Raw genomic sequence first — 25831 nt, forward strand, 5'->3', positions numbered from 1 at the left:
TCAATTGATAGGAAATATATCTACGCATCTATCATAACGAATAACATTTCATTTTTCTTGAGATAAATAATTGAATAATTGTGAAATATCAAGCATTGTCAAAATGCACTATGTGCCCATTTTTGATTGGTCCATTTTGTGCTCCTCAAATCGTACCGTCCAAAACGGGCAACCAGAACAGCAGCGAAATAGAATGAAGCACGGTTGGAAAGGAAAAAGAAAAAAATGATCGAAACATTGGTCGCAGTCTCACACATGCGTAATTCTCGAGCCAGCCAGTCAGCTTAAAAATCCCCGCTCCGCTGCCGTAACGATAATTCTCATTCAAACCGTACACCACATCGGTTCGCATCACAACACATCGACAAACCAACCCAAGCAGCCATGTCTGGACATGGTAAAGGAGGAAAAGTGAAGGGAAAGGCAAAATCCCGCTCGAACCGTGTTGATCTGGAGTTCCCCGCAAGGGTAGCTAGGCCGAGCGCGTTAGTACCAGTGCACCAGTCCACCTAGTCGGCGTTATATAGTTTCGGCCGCCGAAGTGATCGAGTTAGCTGACAAAGCTGCTCGCGACGATAAGAAAACCCGTATTCGGAACAGAACACATTCGGTTCGGTGGACATCAAGACAACAGGCAGTTGCAGCGAGTGGCGAGTGGCAAACGCAATCGCAAAATGGCAGCAGGTAGCAGAAGAAAAAAGTTTGTTCTTTATACAAACTGCTTTGGTGGCAAATCCAGAACAAGGCGGCATCGAGGGCGTTCGATATGGTTTTTTTCAAAACCACGAGTACTAAGTTTTCTAAATTGGAACCATTCCATAAAACAAGGCGCTTTTCAGGGCCATTAAACCTTCCAAAAAAGAGTTTAGGAGATACAGCACAATGCTTTCTAAAACATTATCCAAAATAATAATAAAACACAAATTGATTTTTTCATAATTTGTTTACCAGGATCTGATGAGTATGTGAATTTGGCAGTTGTTCTGAGCTTATTGATAGTTGGGGACTTTCCTGATTATTCAATTTTCACCAATTCTTAAATTGTTTCCAGATTGAAAGTACAGTAATTTACAATTAGTTCGACATTTAGCTAATTGGACGGACATGTAATGCGACTTATTTAGTTGGACATTTTTGTAAACATAGAGATCCAAATTATGACCCCAAATTGAAAGTCGACACTGTACCACTGTCATCGTAAATATTCAATTACAGGTTGAAATCGCCTCCAATGCGACACTGAGTGGCGCTTCGGCACGTCGCATTGAATGTAATTTACTGTAAAATATGTCACAAGCTGGATGGGAAGAAATTTTCCAACTGTGAAAGCTGTGGCGAGTGGCAAATGCAATCGCTAAACAGAAAGGTTTAGCCGAACAAGATGGGGATATCGAGTGATAACAAAACAATAAACTCTTTAGATTGAAGATAATTTTGTGACCCTGAAAAGGACCCTTTTTAGCCTGCATGTGAATCCAACGAGCGAACAAATCGTAATGAATGTATTTTTTTTGCCATCGCTCCCTTTTAACGCTCATTCGTTCCTCTCGTTGGACTCGCCCCTCTGGCTGAGTCTGCCGATTTGTCTCTATCCTGTGAGTGTGTACCGCTAGAGTATAAAACACGCGGACCCCAAAAAAATATCTTATTTTCTTTCAAACCGTAAACCCCTTGAGGTTGTACGGCATCGGCATCGTGGACGTAACAAAGGAGGACAAGTTAAGGGAAAGGCAAAGTCTCACTCGAACCGTGCAGGTCTCCAGTTCCCTGTTGGTCGCATTCACTGATTGCTCCGCAAGGGTAACTAGGCCGAACGGATTGGTACCGGAGCACCAGTATACCTAACAGCGATTATAGAGTTTCGGCCGTCGGAGTGCTCGAGTTGGCTTGCAAAGCTGCTCACGACAATCAGAAAACCCGCATCAAGAACAGAGCAACTTCGGTTCGGCGCTCATCAAGGCAACAATTAGTTTCAGTGAGTGGCAAAGTGTTTCTCCGGCACGTCGCATTAAATGTAATTTACTGAACCACTTGTCCCAAGCTGGATGGGAAGAAATTTTCCAACTGTGAAAGCTGTGGCGAGTGGCAAACGCAATAGCTAAGCAGGAAGGTATAACCAAACAAGATGGGAAATCGAGTGATAACAAAAACACAACACCAAAGGTTCTTTTCAGAACCATCAACATATTCATAAAGAGTAAACAGTAAACTAATCCATTTTTCAGGTAGATAGGTAGGTATTCACGTATTCAAAATAAAACAATATATTTAAAATATATATTTAACAAAAGCTGTCCCCTTTGTATTGTCCTACGTCACTCCGGTTATGTCCCCGACATTACCCACCCGTCTTTTTTTGATTCCAGATGGCTTCCTAACAAATGAGAAATATTAGTCTAACTAATTATTTCTCTCAGTGTGACGATTAATCGATTAATCGATTATTTGGAGCGATTAATCGTATCGAATAACAAACTGCTGAAAAGAATTCGATTAGTGGATGAACGATTAATTTCAAAAATCGGGGATCAATACATGTATCCAGTTGGAGATGCACATGTCAAAACTTCATTTTTCATTGCTTTGTTTATAGAGTTGTAGGATGCATTGTTAAATGCACCCTCAATATCAAGAAAAGCTGTGAGATTTCTTTAACATCAAAAGACTTCTCTATTTTTGAAATTAACGCGTGAAGCGCTGTTTCAGTTGTTTTATTGCTTGGTAGGTAAATTGAAATTTGTTCAATATTCTCCTGTTCAAATATGATGATTTGATATGGAGATCAATGACCTTTTCCATCATTTTTAAGATGACAGATGTTAGACTTATTGATTTTTACGCTTTGGGAGTCGTCCTGTCACGTTCACCAGCCTTGGGGATAAATACTTCTCGCCATTTACTAGGAATGTAGCTTAGTACCATACTAGCTCTAAACATCTCCGTCAAAAGAGGGACAATGAATTCTTGCTTTTTTGTAACAGCACCGGATAAATCCCGTCTGGTCCTGAAGATTCGAAGGGCTTCAAGGAATCCATTGCCCACTCAACCCTTGGCTTCGTAAAGACCGTCCTAGCCATTTCATTAGCTCTATTCTCGTCTCTGATTAGACAAGATTGAGCTGTATTGAAGACCTGTGCGTGTCCGGAAGTCAATTGGATTGAGCCTGAGAAGTGTGTTTCCATCATGATACTAAATGTTTCCTGAGAGTCGGTTGTATATTGACCTTTCCTTTTTTCAGACTACCAAGTCCGTTGGTGTGATCCTTAGAAAGGGCTTTACGAAGTCTTGCTACAACAGGTAAACTTCCAATCCCTTCTAGTAGATTTACGGATTTCTTTTTTATATTCTGTTAGACAGTTTTTGTGATCTGTCCAATCAGAGGTAATTTTTGCTTTGTTGAAGAATTTTCTAGACAATTTTCTAAGCCTTTCAAGTTTTTTGTTCCACCAAGATGCATCTTTGCTAGAAGTTTTTTAGTTCAGTGGACAGTTCTCTTCGAAGGTGGGTTTAATATTGGTTTCAAATTCTGATGAAACTATTTCAAGCTGTTCAGTGGAAGATACTGCTCATACAGGAGGCGATTGTACGAACGGTATTCGTTGCTCGTCCGATTCAGGTCTTGTTTCGCTAACGGACAGCGCAGCCAACAGAAACGCCGTAGAGCAGAAGATCGCAACCTCTTGAGTTCTCCCAGTCGTTGCCCCAGACTGGTTTCTGTGCAGTTCTCCGCGCAGGTACGAAATCAGCGATGATACGAGTCATGGCATCATCAGTAAACATCAGCAACGGCAGTATCCATATCTTCAATGATCTCCAGAAATTCTCAGTTGACTTGAGCTATTGCTTGACGTAACGCAGCGAAATCAGCTTTCTGGGGAACTACATTGGGTTGAAAGTGCTAAGTTTTATTTATAAACATGTTTGCCTAATACTAGTGAATGGATTAATCAGGATTAATCGCGGGCGAATCAATATTGGAAGAATAATATTTGTTGAGAAAAAATCGTGATCCTTACAGAAACGAGGCTTCCTTCAGAAATTTCAAGTGTTGCACTGCCGATGAAAGCGATTGAAAATAGTCTTTATACTCGGACACACAATCCGAAAACGATACATCCTATTGAACCTTTAACTTCTTATTATTCAAAGCCCTTTGCGTTTCCTTAGGACTCTTAGAGATGTAGATTTTTACGCAATCAATGTTATCTGCAAAAATAAGCCGAAATCATATACGAGACGCTTCCAATTCATTATGAAGGCGAGACAAAACATTTTTTTTTGTTAGAACGCCAGCCTGCTCACCGTTAATTTTTATTTACAGCATAATATACAGAAAAACAATTTTTTGACAACATATAAATAAGCTTGAAGTACTTATCGTTTATACCTTTGTTTCCAAAATGAAATCTTGGTGAAATTTCCAAATAAGGTCGAAAGTTTAGATGTGTGTCCGAAATCTTCCTGTTGAACTCTGATTCATTCCTCTGTCTGAACTGAAGTCTAAACAAATATTTGCTGTTGTTGGATGATGAAATAACTTAATAACTTCCACAGATTTCGTTCACTTCCTTTGGATATTCACGTGACTGTTCGATCTATTCATCAATTTGAAAAAATCTAAATCTTTATTTATTTATTACTTGAGTTTGCCTTGCAGTAATTCATTATCGACACATATCTAGCGGTTCCCGGAAGGACCAAACGTATAAGTTAAAACTTAAATATTATATCCTGCACTAGTAGTACACAAGGGCAATCTAGTTTAGCCTATTCAGATGCCATCGTACAAAAAGAGAACGTCTGTCTGACAAATCACCCGAGTTCATATCGAATCGATTTCCTATTTGCCTATATCCTATCGAGCAATTGCCATTTTCGTCATCACCACTCTTGTTGCGAACAAGTTTGAAAATATGTTTTCGGCGATTTATGTATAGTTTTTTTTATTCACACACACCTAGAGAAGAGTATATATCCTCATACATCATACGAAGAAGCGCTAGCAAATCCCTACGCTTCAGCTGCCAGAGTTCATCTGAACCACAGCTTAAGTCGCAGCGCATCTACCCCGTTGAGATAATAGTGAAAAAGTCGTTTATCCCGAACGAATCCTAGGTTTTCGTACAGTCGAAGCGCGGGTCTGTTGGTGATTTCCGTTTCCAGAACCACTTCGTCGGCGTTGTCCTCCAGCATGGCCTAAAATTCAACAAAACGCAGAGTATGCATTGCACTGGAAAGACATAAAAATATGTAAATATACCTGTATAGCTTTTTGCACCAATGTGGTTCCGATCTTGAGCTTTCGGTAGTCCTTATCGACCGCCAGCATCGCAATATATCCCCGCCGGATGTTCTGCCGATGGATGTCCAGTTTGCATACGATAGCTCCCACACACCGTTCGTCGTGCAATGCGAGAAAGCACAACTTTGGCCAGTTATGGATGAAATATCGGTAGGTGTAAATCGAGTACGGTTCCGATAGATCCTTCTGAATGAGGGTCATTATGCTGGGCATCTGTAACTCCGATTCGTACACTTTATAGACGATTTCGGGCTTCGGTGGCTCGGCAACTGGTACCGTTCCGTTCGTCGAATGCATCGGCGCACTCGACACCCAGCTGCTGCTTTCCGGAACATTATTATTTACACAGTTTTCGCTAGTTTGTGCTGATTTGGGCTCACTCCCACTAACAACAGCAGGCTGAGATTTGGACTTTTGCCTATTCCTATGTTTCTTCTTTGTCACTGTTGTCGTTATTTCGGTTTTGGTCATTTGGTGATCATCGGAACCGGACACGGTTCCATTGGTGAGACCATTTCTGTTTAACTGCAGGGCATATTCCAACTTCACGCTCAGCTTATCCGCTGAGTTTTCATGCAGTTCCTCCAGCACACCGTTCTGTTTCGCACCCGCAAGGCTCGTATTTACAGCATCTTCGGCCTTCTCAATTTCACTCGGACTTGTGCTCACATTTTTTGATTTATTTTTCCTTTTCGCCTTCTTCTTTCCGCTCCTGGCAGTGGAAGTAGCATTCGCATCAACTCCATTTGTGGCGGTGGACAAATTGTTGTCCACTGGTTCTTCCATCGGGAAAATGTGTCCTCCCAGCAGTTTCTGTATTGCACAGAAAACCCGCAGAACTTTTCCCGAACCTCGTACCAACGAAAATCGTCTTTTATCCTCTCCAAACCAAATTTACGTGTGCTCCTCAAAAACAAACGAACAGCTTCAATAATTTGTTATGTAACATGGGATATGGCTCCCGGGAGGGAAACAATCGGCAGGACAAAACTCAGACGAATATGTTTCAGATATATAATTTAAAAGATTTGCTTGCCACTATGATCATTCATATTTTTTCGCTGCTATGAATGATCTGAAAGTTTTTTTTCTCATCACCACTCTCCCGTACTTTGGCAATTTGACAGTTCTCGTTCTTGAACATGAAAAGTCAAAAATGTGCAACATAAATTTGACACTGATTGTCAACGCCTCAATAACACAGCCGAGGGATACAACACCGGGGATGCTGAATGTGCTGGAATGGGTACATTTGAAGACACTTTATTCACTATGAAGAAATTTAATATTGTGGAGCGGGGCTTGTCATGTTCGAAATGATTTATTATTTCTTGTTCCTTTCATTTCAGCTAAATTTATGTTCAAATGGAATTGGTATATTCTCTATGCATACAGGTGAACATCGGTTCACCTGTTTCGTTTATTCTTGCCGTCCTTTCAATTTAAAAATTCATTTTCCAAGTCCAAGTGTTTTATTTCGCATATGGAAGAACGCTCGCAGCTATTGAATTGAAAAGTTTCGTCTCGTTTCATTAAGATGGATTGTCCCGGACCATCGTCCGAGAAAAGGAAATGAAAGGGGCAGACTATTGCAAACCGCAGTCAAGGTCATGAAACAAATTAACAACATTGACAGAAACAGAAACTGGACACCAAATTCAGACTTTCGAATATTCACCTCTATCGACGAATTCACGCAAAGCTGAATCAGCTCATGTGACACCTACATTAGAGCTCAGAACCACAAAACTGATGATGTTTGTTTATTCTACACACTTAAAGGTTCGGCCGTGATGATTCATTTTATTTCTATTTAGATTCATTTCAACCATTAAATGTCATCAGTATATGGTAAGAAAATTAGGGCTGTGTATATTTACAATGGTTTCAACACGCGATTGGACCAAAGTCATTGATAATCTTCGAAAATTTTGATTTTGATGATGTGACAATTTGATAATACTGTGGATAATGGTAATGAAATAGATATCATATTAAGTTGGATGATATCATTGATAATGTAAGGACTGATACGAGAAGGATTTGCAGTGTTTTTATCGCAACACATGCTACTTATCGTTTACCTAGTTGAAAAAAATTAAGTTATAACACTTAAACCAAGCCATTCTTCAAAACATACATACCACATTGTAAGATGGCGATTTTCTAACCCTTTTAGCGCAGAAAGAATTTGTGAAACAGGAATATTTGAAGATAAAATCTGATTTTTCTAAAAAAATTTAACGAATTTCAGACCAAAAAAACAAAACGTCATCATTTTACTCGCTACGTCATCTGGTTGTGCTCCCGTGGCCGAGTGGTTAGCGTCAAACCTAACATGCCGGGGGTTCGGGTTCGATTCCCGTTCTGGTCGGGGAAATTTTTCTTCAAAGAAATTTCCTCTGACTTGCACTGTGGTCACGCGTATTCTAGAGCTTGCCACTCAGAATGCATTCAAGGCGTGTTATTTGGCATAGAAATCTCAACTAAGTACTAACGAAAATGACGCAAGTAATACTACGTTGAGACGGCGGAGTTCCTCTAGGAACGTTAGTGCCATATAAGAAGAAAAAGTCATCTGGTTGTATCCAACGTAAATTCATCAATTCCGGTACACGATCGGGTTTGAAATCAGCAAAATGATGCATTTCGTAACCCGTTCGACTTCGATTGAGCACATTTATCAATCCGTTCGACTTCGAATTATTTCGAAATTTGTTTTCCATCATTGCAAGGATGCCAAATTTGCGGACATGTTCGCGATTTTACTGATATTTAATTTTTGTCGCAAACTCTATCCTGTTGCATACTTATATTTTTAGTTGCAGACTCCAGGGTATGGTATTTATTTTCTGTATGGCTTGATTCAGTTCCCTACGCCAACAACCACTTTCTATAATATAAAATCATCATCAGACACAGTTTTCGTTCAATATGTTTTTGTAATTTCTAAAAAAAAAACCTCTTATTTCATAACATAAAATAAAAAAAAACGATACGTTAAAGTAAATTTTCATTCATAATTTTGATTTTGAAAGAATGTTTATTCCACCTGAATATCCATAATTATTTTCGCTTCCCAATTAAAGCACATGAAGCTTAATGTCGTCTACGCGAATATACTCTTCAAAATCAGAATCCGAATTGGATTAAGATTCCAATAATACAAAAGCAATCCCTGTTCACGAACGTCACTTCACGGTGAAAACGAATCCGGAAGAGTTCATCCGTCGTGACAACTTTGATGAACTCGGTGTTATTATGAATATCACGATACTGTCATGTCACGGAGAAAAACAAGTATATTTGTCAGTTGTGTTGTAGATGGTGCGCCGCTGGCACGGTGCAATGTGAGTGAATCAAAATATCGTGGCGAGAAGTGAACACGCCCCGCCCAAGCCTCGCTGATGACCCGTTGCAGTGAGAACAAAGCCTTATTCGCCTGGTGGCATTTTTAGAACGAAATCCTGACGTATCCAGAGGACGTAAATTTGTTTATTTGGATTCGGTAAATGCCCTATGGGATGTAATCAAGGACTGAAAATGTAGATGGACAAGACCCGAATCAGGACGATTGTTTGTTTTTCTTTTTACGTAATAAATTCTGATAATGTTTTCAAATTCTTCTCTAGGTTCTTTTTCCATAATTTTGATATCCGTCTCACGAAAATCTGAATCACTTTCTGCAAATCCCTTGAACCCATAAGATGTTTTATATAAGATTATGCTGCTGACCAGTTTGTGTTTGAATAATTTAATCAAACCTCATGCCCCATATATTGAATTACATGAGAATGGGAAGGATAAGAGGATTAAACTTCAGAATCCCATATAAATTCGGGTTTGTTCTAAGATATAGAAGATATTATTATTCATCAAAATTGTAGAAACGGTTCTTAAAAAAATGATTCTAATGCGATATGCGAGATGTCGATTCAACAATTGCATTATTCACAAGCAAACAAGTATTCCTCCTCATCATTGAACCAGCATTTGATTCAGCAAAATAACGCATCAAGCAAATGAATCATGGGATGAGTCCGAATAGTTGGCATTGAAATACCGAATCATCGAGGTATAATCGCAAATTTGTCATTCTAAAACATACGCTTAATTAAATGGCCTATTATCTCATACACATACACTTACTTACATAACGTTCAAACGTTCAATATTATGCAACCGACATAACGTTTAAAAGCCCAAAATTATGCAACCGGCACGTCTCTTATAAACGAGAATGAACACTCTCACTTCACGGAGTGACAATGATGATAGACACAGAAAGATTAAGTGAAGTGTACGTGAAGTGAAGGCATATGTAGCAGTGATGTTCGTGATCAGGCCCTTTATTTTTAGATTTTGGTATTTTCCGGGATGAATAGAAGTATTATTACTAGGTGAGCCAATCTGACAAAACCCCTCTGCAGCCATCTTGAAAGTCTACGTTGTTATGTTTACAAACAAAACACAATATGTTGCTTAGGAACAAGTTGCAATCAGGGCTCTAGCAATCCTATCCCAACCAATGCAAATTGAGCGTAGGCAGCATAAACAGGGCTTAGGGGGCTCACGTATTGTTTAATGTTTGGAGCCATATATGTTATTATTTGATTACGTTGGATAGTTTCCTTTGGCAAGCGATGTTTGGATACCCATCCGGAAGCTTTCTTGGCGATTTGCAATTAAAATCACTGCTGTATAATCACGCGGAGCACTTCATTTTTTATTTTAGGTTATGATTCCTATGCTCATGTTTTTCTATGCTGGCTACAAAGGCTTAACAATCCATTGGTTGCAATACGATACGGCCATTTCCATTATAGACTTGTCTTTGGTGGAAGCAAGTTTTATCTTGTGGTCTTTATTTTATTTTATCGAGCTTATTCGGCGCGAAAAAGTACACAAGGACGTTCAGAGAAGCAGGGGTGACATTGCGCATTTCGAAACGAGTGATTTTTGTTCGTTTCTACCATTTTAACATGCCTTTGGCCAGCTTTGTTTGCGAACCCAAATATTTAACATTTCTCTACGAGACAAATTTTGCTCTAAATCTAGTACACCAAAAATATGAACTTGCAAAATATACATAATACTAAAACCATTTCGATTTGAGTTCGAATTTTCTCGAAACGAGTTACTCGTTTCGAAATGCGCAATGCCACCCCAGGTTTGGCAGGAATTGGAGATATAATTCCGGTTGAAGTGAGTATCTATTGACTATTTCTGTTAAAGTTTATCATGTTTACATTTGATTGCTCTCCAGGTATCCTCATATTCTTCCTTTCAATACCTAGCTCCAGCGGCGTAGTGTGTGGGTTGAAAACCCGGCCCTTTGGGGCGTCAAAATCCAAAAATTTTCAAAAGCAACTTTTTTCCCGAATTATATTTCATCCTTCAATTGAATAAAAAGACATCCATGATGAGTAGTTGCTTCTTTCCGTACATAAGTGTAATTATATTTGAATTTGAAAAAAGTGGTATTTTTGGGGCGTAATTTTCATAGTTTGCCAGGGGCGCTGTCTACCATCACTACGCTGCTGCCTGGCTTCACAACGAGTGGCGCATCTATTTGGGGCTAGAGCTTGTACAAATATTGGAAACAATCACCCGAGAGAGGGGCGAGTGAATACATTTACCAAGTAGCGGATGCTTTTAACTATTGCTACACAAACAATGAGACTCATCCCGTTCTGAGACCGGAGAACATTCAGACGATGACAAAGTGAAATTGGCCGTCTCACATCCATTCGAATCGACGGAAAACGATGTGCGGCGTGCTAGATTACTTGCCACCGGAGATGTACATTGGGAATTACAATATCGCTCGAATGGATCCTGTATCTTCCTGCGACATGAAAAAAATAGTAACAAAACCATTCATCAAAACAGTGTTAGCGTTCTTGTTCTTGAGTCTCATTCGTACAGCAATAGAAAATTGTGATTGTGCCTCACTACATTAACGCGTTGGATATAGTTATGGGGCGATACGAAAGTTACGATTATATGTTTCGTCTATTAGATGGATCAACTCCTTCATAACCTAGAAGAAACATTTTGTTTCAGCTTCAACAGCCCCGCAACGGATAATTTTATCTTCCTACTGAGTGCGAAAGCTGGTAGAGTCGACCTGAACTTGATCGGGCTTGATCGGACCGTTCGAGACAGAAACGACCGAGGATAGATACGATAAGATTCGACGGCTGAAGGTTGAATATCAAGACATTCTGAGTGCGAGTGCTGGGGAATTGATGTCGAAGTTGCTGCGCGAACCGAGCAATTCTCGGATTGCTTTGGGGCGGGGGACGTGATGACGAATTTTTGAATCAAGGGGGATCAATGCGTTCGATGTTAATCTGTAATGTACAATGTATAGTAATATCGTTTTTGTGATTTTGATTAATAATTGTTGTGTTATTATGTTATGTCGATATTTCATGCAAGAAAAATGTTTAGGATATGCCGTTTATTCTGAATTAATTGAATTTGATCTGCATATTTAAACTAATGAAATAAGCAAACATCAGCATATCGACACAGATCATTTGATGAATCTCAATCTGCATAATATTTAGCTGTCATCTGATACCGATGACAACTGAGTATAAATAGTGTAATAAAACGTAAGGAGTCAAGATCTTCCGGATTGAAAAATTATTTGCATGAGAGAAGGCTCCATAAACAGACAGATAAAGCTCTCAAGGTGGTGGAATAATACCGTCACGCATATGATGATGACTTTTAATAGTGTGTGTATCAGTACATCAGAGATCCCCCTCCCGCCTTTTTTGGTAAACAATTCCCTCTCACACTCTCCGCCACTTACCACTCCCCTCGCTAACTTACTGACGATACGGTCTCACCTTAGTAATACTCAAGGCGCCTAGCAGTATATCCTAAGGTGGGTCAACTTGCTAAAACCATTCTTCAGCCATCTTGGAAGTCTACAAAACACAATACGAAGTTGTAAACAAAACACAATACGCTTGTGCCCAAGCTCGCTCGTGATCAGTCTGTCTTTTTCACGCTCCAAGCAAATATTTCCGCTTTTGCTTTCTTCCGTACTGTTTTCATATACCGCTCCCCTAACCAACTTAGTGACGAAACGGCCTCACCTTAGTATATATTTCTAGGTGCCTTGGTAATACTTTCTATTCAGCTTGATATTTTCATTGCGCACAGCCCTACTTTCAAAAGTTCCAATTTGCGATGACAGAGGAATTGGCGATCTAAAGCCGGGTTCAGACGGTGCGAGCAAGCATACGAGTCGGTCTAGTCAGTTACTGCAGTGCAGCTACTCACACCGTGTGAACACATCATGCCAGTTATTGTCATGTGTGATCCGGCGTGCGAGCTACTTCAAAGTTTTTTGAATTTACTCGCACTCGCATGCTTCAAAACGTCAAAAACAGAATTTAGCGTTCGAATCAGGGATGCCAAATGTAAAGAAATGTCTCTATTTTTAAGATATTTGAAAATATGCGAAGATATTTATAGACTTGAAAATTATTGGAAAAACAAATAAAACCCTCATAGTTTCTTAACGAAATCATTGTTATTCTGTTTTGCACGCTGGCGGGGCACGCTTTCTTTTTGAGATAGTTTTCTGGAGAATGTCTAATATAGAATCATTATCAGGCACAATTTTCATTCAAAATTCACTCACAACTTGCGAAAAAAAGTAAGGTTCTAAGAAACAGAATACATATTCGATTTAAAAAAGTACATTTTCATTCATTATTTTAATTTTTGACGCGTGTGAATAAAATTTTAAAAAGTCTTCTAGACTATCATTTAAAGCATCACATACTTCCGGAATTATCTTAGCTATGGATGCTTTCGAGATTCTAAAAAATATCGACAACAATCTGAACAATATTCCAGAAGAAAGGCATATCAATGTCATTTATATTATCACTCTTGCAGGTACAGCATCCTTCATGAGTGTATCTTGGCGTTGTATTTGTGGAGCAATTAAATTCAACAGTTTTTCCACTTGTTCAGGTGTTATTCTCAACACTGCTCTGTAATCTCTATAAAATTGTGTAATGATACATTCAACTGAAAACCTAAGATGAAAACTACCAATAAAGAAGTCGATTTCGGACCAATCATTTGACAAATTCGGACCTGATTGCTGTTTCTGACTATTTGATGGACATTTGAAAAATCGCCTGGCATCCCAGGTAAACCCGTGCCGTAGTATCTAGTTTCTCGCCAGCAGCTCACACTATGTGAACGGACAAGGCGAGTCAACCAATTGTCAAGCGAGTCCACCGGGTCAGTAGCTGCTCATTGTCAAGTCAGCTACTAGCAACGTATAAATGGGCCTTAACGCAAAACGCAAGGCGCCTAGAAGTATATCCCAAGGTGGGCCAACTTGCTAAAATCACTCTTCAGCCATCTTGGAAGTCTACTGTGTTTTGTTGGTAAACAAAGCACAATACGCCTGTGCCCAAGCTCCCTCATGATCAGTCTGTCTCTTTCACGCTTCAAGCAAATAATTTCCCTTCTGCTTTCCACCGTACTGTTTTCATATACCGCTCCCCTAACCAACTTAGTGCCGAAACGGCCTCACCTAGTACCATAGACCCGTCTTGGCAAAACGTAAACGATCGGTGAGACATCTGGATTTTGTTTTTGAACTAAGAAAATGATGCTAATGTAACCTAAAACTCAAAAACAAATCACGTATATTTTGCTTCCGGGCTTTTCAAGGTAGTTCTCACATGCAGGAATCGTGCATTTTTCTACTTGTGTTTGATTGTGCTCTCGAATTTCCTTCTTTAATTCAACCATTATCAACATTTTTATAGTTTTCACTACTGAAAGAGGTAAATAAATAACATGTTATATATAAAATTGCGCAGAATTAAATTTCTTACAAACTCATCGCAATCAAATAATCTTTTATGATTATAACATTGTAATTTATGGAAAGAACTACAAACCTTCCATAAGCTCAAATGGCAAAATTTAAAACCATCATCACTTTCACCGCAGCGCCGCCTAGGTGTAGATTTGTGCGTTAGATCGCCAATAGTGTCGACGTCTGGTGGCAACTTTCAATCAGGGGCCATAATATGGGCTCCAAACTGGTTAGTGTAATCCAAGGCGTTATACTATAGGTGGACCGCAATGTCAAAATTGCTGTTCGGCCATTGCTCGTGAAAAAACTAATTTGTTTACAAAGCAAATCATATCATTTGGTGACAAATGCATTCGTTGGCAAAATAGCTGCTCGCGCTTCACTATAGGAAGGTAATTTTCTGGATTTTTTTGTATAACAATTTCTCATAATTGCTTCTACTTTTTCAGATATCTACAATCAGCGGTCGAATTAAAAACAGTGCAGAAGGATGTTTTGAGTATATTTTACCTTCTAGCCGCGCAATCAATGCTTTTCTTTCCAAGCAAGCAGCGTTTTTCGTATGTGGTTTTATTGAGCATTTAAAAGAGAGTGTTATTTTTTTTGTTTTATCACCAGGGCAAAAGCATGAAATAGAATCGTACGTGGTACGAATTTATCGGCACAATCTGATCAAGGACGGAGGCATCATCAAACGGAAACTACGCGAAAAACTTTTCGAAGAGATAAAACTGCGCCGCAACACTCGTGTGAAAATGGACGAGTTGGGCTGGGTGCTGATGAACCACAATTTGATAACACGTAATGAGTCAATCCAACAGCATGCCAATGGTAATCGACCAAATCATTTTAAATTGAACATGGAGCGGTTGTGCAACCTACTGGAGCAGCAAGAACAGAACAATCACGCTGGTAGGTCGGTTTGATATATTTATTCCGCTAAAGAATGATTATATTTGTTGATTTTTCAGAGTTGACTTCCAAAAAGCAAAACAAATTCCTGCGTATGCTGGATGCAATTTTACAAAACGACATAGTTTTGAAGGAAATTAAAGAGATGGTAGCGGCGAATCGACTTCTATCGGAAATTCGTTATGTGACTACGGTGGAACGTATGCTGAAACACAATTTGGACCCCTCTTTGCGCTGCTGCTTTGTATGCCGAGAGTATTTCCGCACTGCCGATGAGTATACCAGTCATTTCGAAAAATTGCACGGTGAGAAATTTCTTATTGTTGCGGCGGTGGATCGATTTCAGACTAGTCAAAAGTTCAACGTTCTACATCACTACAATGCCCTTAATCCGGTGACAATATTCACGATTTGCAACGTATACCACACAGCCCTAATAAAAAAAAAACAAGAAAAGACGGGTCTAATATTTTACAATAAAGTCTACAATCTACCACTTTCCACGAAAATCGGAGAACCACTATATCGGTTAGACATGGAATGGCTGATACATATAAGGCAGAAAAAATGTTTAACTTTGGAATTCAACATCCTATATTTCCTCGTACCATTAAGTTCATGGCGCATTTGATGTCGGTCATCGTAACTGCTTCTATGGAAATGACGTGAGCATATGATTTGATTTTTGATTTTTATCTCCATCTCGGAGAAAAGTGTGGTAAACAATGTCCGGGTTATTTTTCGTTATGAGAACCTTGTTTCCACATCCTTTTACTGCACAATAATACGGCATCTGAAGTAAATAAAATATTCACAATATAATTTTGGCATGATAGAGAACCGCGAGATGAACGATTATCTGTGGAGGAGTTGGACAACAGATTTCTTAGACTTATAGCACTTTTATCACACTCACAAGCTAATCAAATCCTCACTGTCCCCCAAAAATATTGAATAATATATAATTTTTTTACCAAAATATATATTTTATTAAGGCACGTAGCTTGACGGGGCCGGGAGTCCAATATTTTAACAATTTTTGTCTTACAACTATGTTAGTAATATGTAACCGATTACTCGCGGTTGGCTCGAGGTTAGTATTACAAAGATCTCATAATTGGGATGTTGCAGTCTCCAGTACTATGTATGTGTGGCCGACACGGGATACTTCCTATTGGAGTATAACTGACCATTGATCAGCGACGCCCCCCTAGTCTGTACCTCATATCAATCGTGGTGCGTCTCTCTTGACTCGAGGAATCCAGGGTAGAATGGTCACTGGACGGTACAATCTTCAGCTCGTGTAGAGTTGCCATGAGCGGTACGGTTGGCTCTTGTTGAATGATCAGTGGCCTCCGACCTGTGTATCTGTAAAGAGTATGTGTATGTTTAATTACATTACATGGAGCGGTTATAATATATAATATAAATACCTTATTGCAGCTCTAATACACTATTTTTCACGAATATATATTTGCTTATTTCTTTCTTCAGTTGTTTTCCTCAGCGAGTTGATATGAAACCATAACGACACAACCAAACAAAAAGTAAACAATGCAGAAAGCTACGTCTCGCAACTCGTCTCAGGTATTGTCATGAAAGTGTCAAGAACGAAACACCTATAGTTTATCATCTTGGTGTAATCCTCGTAATCCCTATTGGCGATCTAACGTACAAATCTACACCTAGGCGGCGCTGCGGTGAAAGTGATGCTGGTTTTAATTTTTGCTATGTGAGCTTATGGAAGGTTTGTAGTTCTTTCCATAAATTACAATGTTATAATCATAAAAGATTATTTGATTGCGATGAGTTTGTAAGAAATTTAATGCTGCGCAATTTTATATATAACATGTTATTTATTTACCTGTTTCAGTAGTGAAAACTATAAAAATGATGACAATGGTTGAATTAAAGAAGGAAATTTAGAGCACAATCAAACACAAGTAGAAAAATGCACGATTCCTGCATGTGAGAACTACCTTGGAAAGCCCGAAAGTAAAATATACGAGATTTGTTTTTGAGTTTTAGGTTACATTAGAATCATTTTCTTAGTTCAAAAACAAAATCCAGATGTCTCACCGACCGTTTACGTTTTGCGTTAGATCGCCAATCAGATTAGATGACGCGAAAACAGTTTATAAATTGTAAAATTTGAATGAAATTTTCTACATATTGTTATTTAATTAATTGAAATATTTATTTCTGACTTTTATTTAACCATTTGTCTACACATTTCCAACATTGTTACTGAAACTTCTCATTATAATATAAAGTTGTCTCCAAAGACAATGTTTGTATAAGATTTTTACACTACCTGCAAAAAAGTGTTTTTAATTTCAATATAATACAAATTTGGTATGGAAAATTTAATTTTTATTCATAATTTTCCTTTCAAAAACGTGTTCATTCCGCCTGAAAATCAATTATATTTTGACGCCCCCCTAAACTAGTAAATGAAGTTTAATGCCGTCAACCCGGATCACTATCACTTGAAATGCGCTCGCAAAGATCCGATCGACTGTCACTGCCGTGAACTGGTAGCTCACGAAAGAGAATCCTGCGATGGTAGCTCGAACTGGGTGCGAGAGAACAGAATTTGCTAGAGCTCAAGCTAAAGCAAGTCACTGCGTGCTGGGCTAGTGTGTGTTTGTGCGCGAAGCAACCAAGCAGCAGCTTTTACAAGGGGCTTTTTAGAGGCCAGCGCGAGCAGAAGACACGGGAAATGTAAATTAATGTTGTAATTAGCGTTGACACTGGGCGATATTACGTTAGTATACAGCCTCGAAACACTGTAAATAGCGAAAATTGTCGGATCGTAAGTGGATGCAATTAGTGGATTGTCTCAATTGTGTACAAAAGTGAGGAAAAGTATTTGGGATTGCTTTGTCTGGTGAGCCCAAAAAAACACGATTTCGCCGGACTTTTTTTTGTTGTGTTCTGAGAGAATGAGTGTCCTCTGGGTAGTGAAATGAGTGCTGGCACTCTGTTTTGTGTCGCTGTGGTGTCGTGAAGATAGCGTCTCGTTTACATCGGGTCAATAGACGCTCACACATACCTTGACGATGGTTTGGAACGAGTTCTGCAGGTCAAGAAACAGTGGTGCTAAACTGTTTTTGTGCAACGACATTGTATAAAAATTAAGTATGCTGAAAAGTTGTCCGTTAAGAGTAAACCAAAGCAACGAATATTCGAATCCAAAAATATTAGAATGACCTAGACGTGAGCACGGTCCAAAAAATTTCCCGCTGGCAAGCTGTTTTTGAAAAATGACAAAAAGTATGTTAATAAAATATAAAAATATTGTAATTTCTTTTATTCTTGAAACGAGCAGCAGTTCGTGACAGTCATAATATAATAGCAAAATCCGGTACTTTCGTATTAGCGTCACCGGAGCCGAAATACAATAGATAGCAATTTTATTGTGCACACTAGCACTCAGATATGTTTTGTATTGTTGCTGCCTTGTTGTTTGTAGTGTTTTGTCATTTTTTATTGTTACGAAAATGCGATTTTATGATTTGCGGTATTTAAGTTTGAACGACACAGAAGCTATTATGAAGCATTATGTTTTTTTCGTAATGAAATTTATTTTGAGAGCAATGTAATGTCTCGTAGTCTCCGTCAATCGAGGATAAAGAACAGAGGCGGCCCTAAGCCGCCGAGGTGACGCAATCCGAGTCGGCCGCCGACCCGCCGTCGGAAGCGGCGGCCGTTCGAAAGCAAACCTGTGTTCCATCGATTGCACGGTTAGTTTGAAACATAGGAGACAAGTCTTTAGTTAGGTCCGACCGAGCGTTAGCGAGCATACATTTGCCCGGTTAATTTTTGCACTGAAATATAAATGATATATTAAAGCAAAACTTAACCGGGCAAACGCATTACGCATCCCAAATACGCATTTTCGTAGCACTAAAAAATGGCAAAACACTGCGTACAACAAGGCAACAACAATACAAATAATATTTGAATGCCAGTGCGAACAATAAAAATGCTATCTATTGTATTTTGGCTCCGGTGACGCTAGTACGAAAGTACCCAAAAACCTTTTTAAAGAATACTATTTCATCAGAAATATGGATTCAATCTATCATTGAAAAAATATTTTTTTACGCATCAGTATGAGCATTTTAGTTCGAGTAGAGTCGGATTTTATCGTGTATATGTTACTTGTTTATTACATGTTTATAAGATCAGACAACTGGCTTCTTACTCTTCTTCGTCGTCCAAAACCGAAGCCATGACATGAAGATGCCAGAGTTGCTAAATATTATATAATTTCAGATTCTTAAATTCTGTTTTTATGAATCGTAACATTTGATCGGTGCGAATTTAATGATTTTGCATATTTTCAATTAGGCAATCTCAAAAATATGTTTTAAAAGAATAAAATAAGTCTTTTAAATATCCATATCTATAATATAATAATGATATCCATAACAACTCGTCCAAGATTGTCTGGAGAGTCTTCTCTCGTTGGTTCGTGCAAAACAACGGCGCTCAACTCCATTGAAATAAAGGAACGACTTGAAAATTGTTACTTTCGCAATACATGACCCTAGTACCGAATTCTTCGTATACAGCCGATTCACAAGAACATCTTGTTGGATTAAAGGACTTGCTATCAGAGCGGCGAGAAGAATGTTCAGGCCAGAAATTGATGGAATTCGACTATGAGCACATCGTCGATGAAGCGAAAACTTTCCTCGACCGAACAGAACAAAATTCGTTGTTCTACATAGCTGGTTACATCATCAAAATCAAAATAAGTCAGCGGGAAAGAACATGTCAGCAGTGTAACAAGAGATCGGTAGTCAGCAGAACACAACCTGGATTGTATCAACCATCTCTTTTTTCATATTTACGAGCTGGAGCTAATAACTCTCTCATCTGCATAGTGAATGATGAGACTTTCCATTTCTTCTTAGCAATGGAAACTATATTCCGAAATATGCGATCGCATTAGGAACCTGTTTGCGTAAAATTGTCTTGCATAAACACTATACGAAATCGAACTATTAGTTACGATCCGTACTTTTTTTTAAAACACCGAGTGGAATCGTAACAGTTTCGATTGATCGTCTGAATTGTTTAAGTACGGAAATGTACCGTTTCAACGATTTAAGAGTGAAATATCACGCACCGGGAATTATTTCATAAAATTTCATCATGAAGCTGATTTTATGCAGCGTTTCGGATTACTCCAGTATAAGAAGAGTAATTATTTATATCGAACATTTTCATTACTGAGTCACATCAACATTTGGTGAGGATCCAATGCCATAGTACGGGTCTAAAACGCATAATTAACAAATCAATAGTTGGAATTAAAGCACAACGCGTCGTGGCAACATTCAAAGGACGAAAATTAGGATAGTAGTTGAAAATTGCAAGTTGCAAACTTCCCTTGTGAGAAAAAAATAATAACCGATTTGTTGATTCCGATCGATCCGCCAGAAAAAGCTTTCGTTGATAAAAAAAAGTTTGGCTTACAACTTGAGTTTGTTTACGCGAGAGTTTGCATAGGTTTTTGACGTAGGACTACGTCTTTCATTTCTATACCGGGGTGTAAAACCAAAGTTTCGAGAACGAAAGCGTTACGCTGGAGACCGAGATTTTGAGCGTTAATAGCTCTTAAACAACTGAACGAAATGGTATGATAAACACTTCATTTGAAAGATAAAATGTCTACGCGTCATATACTTGTTACTTTTTCATCCAAAAACTTGTTTCAATAATCTTAAAGTTGCTTTCAAAACAGGCTATTGAAATCAAAAATCGGTATATAAGCGAGCGCCGCTCGTAAACCCACTCAGTTATGATTGAACAGCGATTGGAGCATGTTGTCGCTGTTGTTGTTAAGCTAATTTCGTTTATCATGAATGCGCTGATGAACGGTGTCACCAAGAGCCTGTTTGTGCACCTAATGCCAAAAGGGAATCCATCAGGAGGAGAGTGATGCCACGGTTCCGCACACACCCACACACACACACACACCCACACACACACACATACACGCGCGGAATCGCAATTAACAGGAAAGCTTCTGAATATTTTTTTCCTCATCAGTGGAAATTTTCGTATTCAATATTGGATGCATAACATGAAAAACGGAAAATGTTTCACATCGCGAAAATCAAGTCATTTTCGAGCGATTATTTGCTTTCTACTCATATAATGCTTCGACCAAATACATTTCGTTTTGGATTTTTTCAATCAAGTGCGATCAACGTAAGACCACGTCTTTCGGCAATTTATTAGAGGTGCAATGAATCTTTAGCAATTCCCGCTCTACGCGCACTGGCAAACAATGTTTACTCAACAATTTCTCAAACTAGAAATGGGTGTTGTGAGAGAGGATTAGCGAACGCGAAAACGACAAACGGGAGAAAGATACGTCTGGAGGTTGAAGGAAATTGGCAGAAAACTTCTTCATTCTATCATTCAAATAATGTGATTCATACCACATCGTTTTGCCAGAAAGAGATTATTAATGCTCAAAGGAGGAATCGAGTCCTCCGAGGAAATTACCCAGCGCAAATTAGAGTCGACTATCGATTACGGCATTCGTACACAAATAATTTTATAATGCAGTTTCACCAAAGTGATTTCTTCGGATATATTCACTACATCATGTCATGTATTTCATATTCTTCATAAGGAAATCCATATCCATGGCACCTATCGGTAACGAATTATTATCGAAACCACGATTTTCGCTAAATGCCCCTTTCAGTTCGGCCTGTAAAAAACTTTTCTGTACTCTAATCCATCAAATTTGGAGCCCTGAAAAGGGCCGTTGATTATATGCTAAGCTTATAGCACGCTCTCCTCGGATACGATGGGCCAGCTGGATGTCCTTGGGCATGATGTGACGCGTTTTGCATGGATAGCACACAAATTGGTATCTTCGAATAAGCCTCCTGCAGCGTCATAACCGCGGAACTTTGGAAGCGCAAGTCGGTTTTGAAGTCCTGAGCAATTCCACGAACCAAATGCTGCAAAGGTAGCTTGCGGATCAGCAATTCGGTCGATATCTGATAGCGACGAATTTCATGCGAAGATCCCGGTCGATAGCGATGTGGCTTCTCCACCTATCCTGCTACTGGTGCGCTTATCCGAGCTGACTTCGTGTGCCTTACCACCGAATGACTAACGAGCTGTCTGCGAAAGACTAACGAGCTCGAGTCCTCACGGTGCGAGAGTAGAGTAAGAAATGAACGAAAGCAAAGGAAGCGTCATTTTATAAACCATAAAAGTATAGAATCTAAATCCCACCCTTATTATATTCGTGAGTATACAGTAAGCTTATACAATAAAGAGGGTGGGGTTTACATTCGATTCTTTTATGTTTTATAAAATGACACTTCCCTTGCTTTCGTTCATTTCTTACTCTACTCTCGCACCGTGAGGACTCGTTTCATCGGGACTAAGCAGACAGCTCGTTAGTCTTTCGGTGGTAAGGCACCACGAAAGCAGCTCGGATAAGCGCATCAGCCGCAGGAAGCGTGAAGAAGCCACATCGCTATCGACCGGGAAATTCGTCGCTATCAGAAGTCGACCGAATTGCTGATCCGCAAGCTACCTTTGCAGCATTTGATTCGTGGAATTGCTCAGGACTTCAAAACCGACTTGCGCTTCCAAAGTTCCGCGGTTATGACGCTGCAGGAGGCTTATTAGAAGATACCAATTTGTGTGCTATCCATGCAAAACGCGTCACATCATGCCCAAGGACATCCAGCTGGCCCATCGTATCCGAGGAGAGCGTGCTATATTAGCTTAGCATATAATCAACGGCCCTTTTCAGGGCTCCAAATTTGATGGATTAGAGTTCAGAAAAGTTTTTTACAGGCCGAACTGAAAGGAGCATTTAGCGAAAATCGTGGTGTCGATGATAATTCGATACCGATAGGTGCCATGGATATGGATTTCATAATGAAAAATATGAAATATATGACATGATGTAGTGAATATACCCCCATATCGAAGAAATCATTTTGATGAAACTGTTTACCGTTTGTCGTTTTTAATTGTTGGGAAAGGGCATTATTTCTGCTGACTAAATTCCAAGAAAAAATCCATTCCTTCTTTAAGCGTGACTTATTCTGCTTCGGATCAACGGAACAGTATGATAATCATTTCATACAAAAGATAAAATGTCCAAGAGTTATATGATTGCTATTTATTGAGTCGAAAAATTGTTTCAATAGCTTAATGATAGCTTCGAAGACAGGTTATTGAAATCATTCGTATCCGTATGTAGCGCGCCCATTTGGAAACCCATTAATCTTATTGGAATGTGAGATGGGGAAGCTCATACTTACGTCTATGCATTATGCTGTACACTACAGACTTTTTATCTCCGTACTGATTAAGAAGCCGACCGAACTATCGGTCGACAAGTCAGTCTGCAGTCGGCGGGGGCTCTTAATTTCGTTTTTGCAGGCCGAACCGAAAAAATTTCAGTCGAGTTAACTCTTTTACACAGTAATGCTTTTGAATCCGGACACTTTGCATTACATTCAATATCATACCACAGCCATAACATTTTTTTCATGTTGAATTTATGCGAATAATAGCTACTAATATAGTTACTGATAGTTTCTTGATAGTTACTAATCAATCGCATTAATTCAACATGCAGAAAATGTTGTGGCTGCGGTATGGTATTAAATGTAACGCAAAGTGTCCGGATTCAAATACATTACTGTATACTTACTTCGATGTTATTCGTTTCTCTCTCAGGGTAAGCAACGAATATAATAAGGGTGGGGTTTAGATTCTATACTTTTATGGTTTATAAAATGACGCTTCCTTTGCTTTCGTTCATTTCTTACTCTACTCTCGCACCGTGACGACTCGTTTGTTTGGGACCAAGCAGATAGCTAGTTAGTCTTTCAGTGGTAAGGCACACGAAAGCAGCTCGGATAAGCGCACCAGCCGCAGGATAGGTGAAGAAGCCACATCACTATCGACCGGGAACTTTGCGTGAAATTCATCGCTATCGGAAGTCGACCGAATTGCTGATCCGCAAGCTACCTTTGCAGCTTTTGGATCGTGGAATTGCTCAGGACTTCAAAACCGACTTGCGCTTCCAAAGTTCCGCGGTTATGACGCTGCAGGAGGCTTATTCGAAGATACAAATTTGTGTGCTATCCACGCAAAACGCGTCACATCATGCCCAAGGACATTCAGCTGGCCCATCGAATCCAAGGAGAGGGTGCTATATTAGCTTAGCATATAATCATCGGCCCTTTTCAGGGCTCCAAATTTTATGGATCAGAGTTTAGAAAAGTTTTTTGCAGGCCAAACTGAAACGAGAATTTTCGTTTGGATGCCATACAGCATCGAGAAAATTCCGGAAAGATCTAATCGTTGCTGAAAAATAATCTGCCAGTTCCCTGGGAATTGACGAATACATCCATGCGAAAGAGTTTATTTTAATGTTTCTAATTATATGGCGAACACAGCGACCAAATACATTTGATTTCGTAATTTTTCAATCAAGTGTAATTAGCTGGAAAGCTTCTGAAGATTATTCTTTCCCATCAGTAGGATATTTTCGTATCCAATATTGGATGCATAACATGAAAAACGGAAAATGTTTCGTATCGCGAAAATTATATAATTTTCAATCGATTATTGCTCAGTCGCCGAAATTTTCATACTCAGAGAGTTCATTCTCCTCTAGTTTGCCTTCCAAATTGCCATCGTAAACCACACCTTCTCTCGATTTAATCACGCACGAAAAGCATACTGAAATGATATTCTGGTGGTGAAACCGATTCATTTTTCGTGAGGCGTCGTGCACAAATTACGTAACGCGATAAGGGGGGAGGGGGTAGATGTTGCGTTACTTTCTGTTTATTAGAGATAGGAAATTGCGTTACGAAAGGGGGGGGGAGAGGTGGTTCAAAATTCGGATTTTTAGCGTTACGTAATTTGTGCACGACGCCTGAGGACATCGACAAGACAACATCGTTACTGAACGAGCTGAACGGCGAGGGATCGAGGGATTCATTACCTGGCCTGACCTGACCTGAAATGCAATCAGTTTGTTTTAACTGTGAGGGAGCGCAGAAAAGCCGATGCTGATACTCTCGTGACCAAGAGAGTATCAGCATCGAAATACGGTTCCTCGGGAAGACATAGAAGCAGCCGCCACACACACACATACACGCGCGCAACTCTTTTCGTTTGCTGGTTATCGAGAGGAAACCTGGAAAAAAATGATCGTTGCTGAAAAATAATCTGCCAGTTCCCCTTGGAATTGAAAATTACATTCAAGCGAGTTTATTTTAATGTTTTCTATCCATATAATACTGCGACCACATACATTTGGTTTTGTGATTTGTCAATCAAGTGCAGTTAGTAGGAAAGCTTCTGAAGATTATTCTTCAGAACAAGGTTTTTTGTATCCAATATTGAATGCATAAAACCTTGAGTCTCCAACGTAACACTCTCGTTTTTGAAGTCACCCAAATATTTATTTATTCATTCATTCAGGATGGATTTAGATTCAACTTCAAACAAATGATCTCTAAATCAACGATAGTCCTACGTCACCCTTGCGGTTATACCATAGATATAACCCACTTCCTGTTTTTTTTCGAATTTGATCACCGGGGTTTCAACTGTAATTTTTTCCAGGTTTTCTGTATAGCTGAGACTTGAAAGATAAGCTCTGAATGATATTTTTTAAAGATTTTTTGATGACTTCAAATCCTTTTTAATTTATCTTTATTTCAAAT

The 25831-nt window shown here is 39.2% G+C and overlaps 3 protein-coding genes and 1 long non-coding RNA gene across 5 annotated transcripts in view; 3 read left to right on the plus strand and 1 right to left on the minus strand.

The window, feature by feature from the left end:
- The first annotated feature begins 2600 nt into the window (after positions 1-2600).
- LOC129775957 (uncharacterized) lies at positions 2601-4369 on the plus strand. The gene is made up of 3 exons (XR_008743042.1): positions 2601-3170; positions 3239-3297; positions 3546-4369. It is a non-coding gene; the product is annotated as an uncharacterized LOC129775957 (long non-coding RNA).
- A 237-nt stretch (positions 4370-4606) lies between these two features.
- On the minus strand, positions 4607-6429 carry LOC129775956 (N-alpha-acetyltransferase 30A-like). Its single transcript, XM_055781254.1, has 2 exons — positions 5261-6429; positions 4607-5196 (listed from the first exon to the last, which is right to left on the minus strand). The coding sequence occupies exons 1-2, from the start codon at positions 6086-6088 to the stop codon at positions 5032-5034; spliced, it is 993 nt and encodes a 330-aa protein (XP_055637229.1). The 5' UTR covers positions 6089-6429; the 3' UTR covers positions 4607-5031.
- An 8146-nt stretch (positions 6430-14575) lies between these two features.
- LOC129777871 (uncharacterized) lies at positions 14576-16387 on the plus strand. Its single transcript, XM_055784438.1, has 3 exons — positions 14576-14731; positions 14790-15083; positions 15143-16387. Exons 2-3 carry the CDS (start codon positions 14927-14929, stop codon positions 15712-15714), a joined length of 729 nt encoding a protein of 242 aa, XP_055640413.1. The 5' UTR covers positions 14576-14731; positions 14790-14926; the 3' UTR covers positions 15715-16387.
- Positions 16388-17730: 1343 nt separating this feature from the next.
- Positions 17731-25831, plus strand: part of LOC129780380 (maternal protein pumilio) — a 271903-nt gene continuing 263802 nt past the window's right edge. Inside the window, exon 1 of one of the 2 annotated variants that reach the window (XM_055788574.1) lies at positions 17731-17898. The gene's annotated coding sequence lies outside the window, so the exon portion shown is untranslated. Of the gene's footprint in view, positions 17899-18028; positions 18360-25831 lie in introns of those variants that run through there. The other variant, XM_055788575.1, reaches the window with a different exon arrangement.

Source organism: Toxorhynchites rutilus, chromosome 3 (assembly GCF_029784135.1).
Source record: "Toxorhynchites rutilus septentrionalis strain SRP chromosome 3, ASM2978413v1, whole genome shotgun sequence".
In the NCBI taxonomy this organism is placed as follows: domain Eukaryota; kingdom Metazoa; phylum Arthropoda; class Insecta; order Diptera; family Culicidae; genus Toxorhynchites; species Toxorhynchites rutilus.

Excerpts from the sequence above, each read along its gene's own strand:
- LOC129775956 (XM_055781254.1), bottom strand. The coding sequence starts at position 6,088 with ATGGAAGAACCAGTGGACAACAATTTGTCCACCGCCACAAATGGAGTT. Across the intron at positions 5,197-5,260 it reads TGGTGCAAAAAGCTATACAG|GCCATGCTGGAGGACAACGC; the intron begins GTATATTTACAT and ends GTTGAATTTTAG.
- LOC129777871 (XM_055784438.1), top strand. The coding sequence starts at position 14,927 with ATGGACGAGTTGGGCTGGGTGCTGATGAACCACAATTTGATAACACGT. Across the intron at positions 15,084-15,142 it reads AGAACAGAACAATCACGCTG|AGTTGACTTCCAAAAAGCAA; the intron begins GTAGGTCGGTTT and ends TTGATTTTTCAG.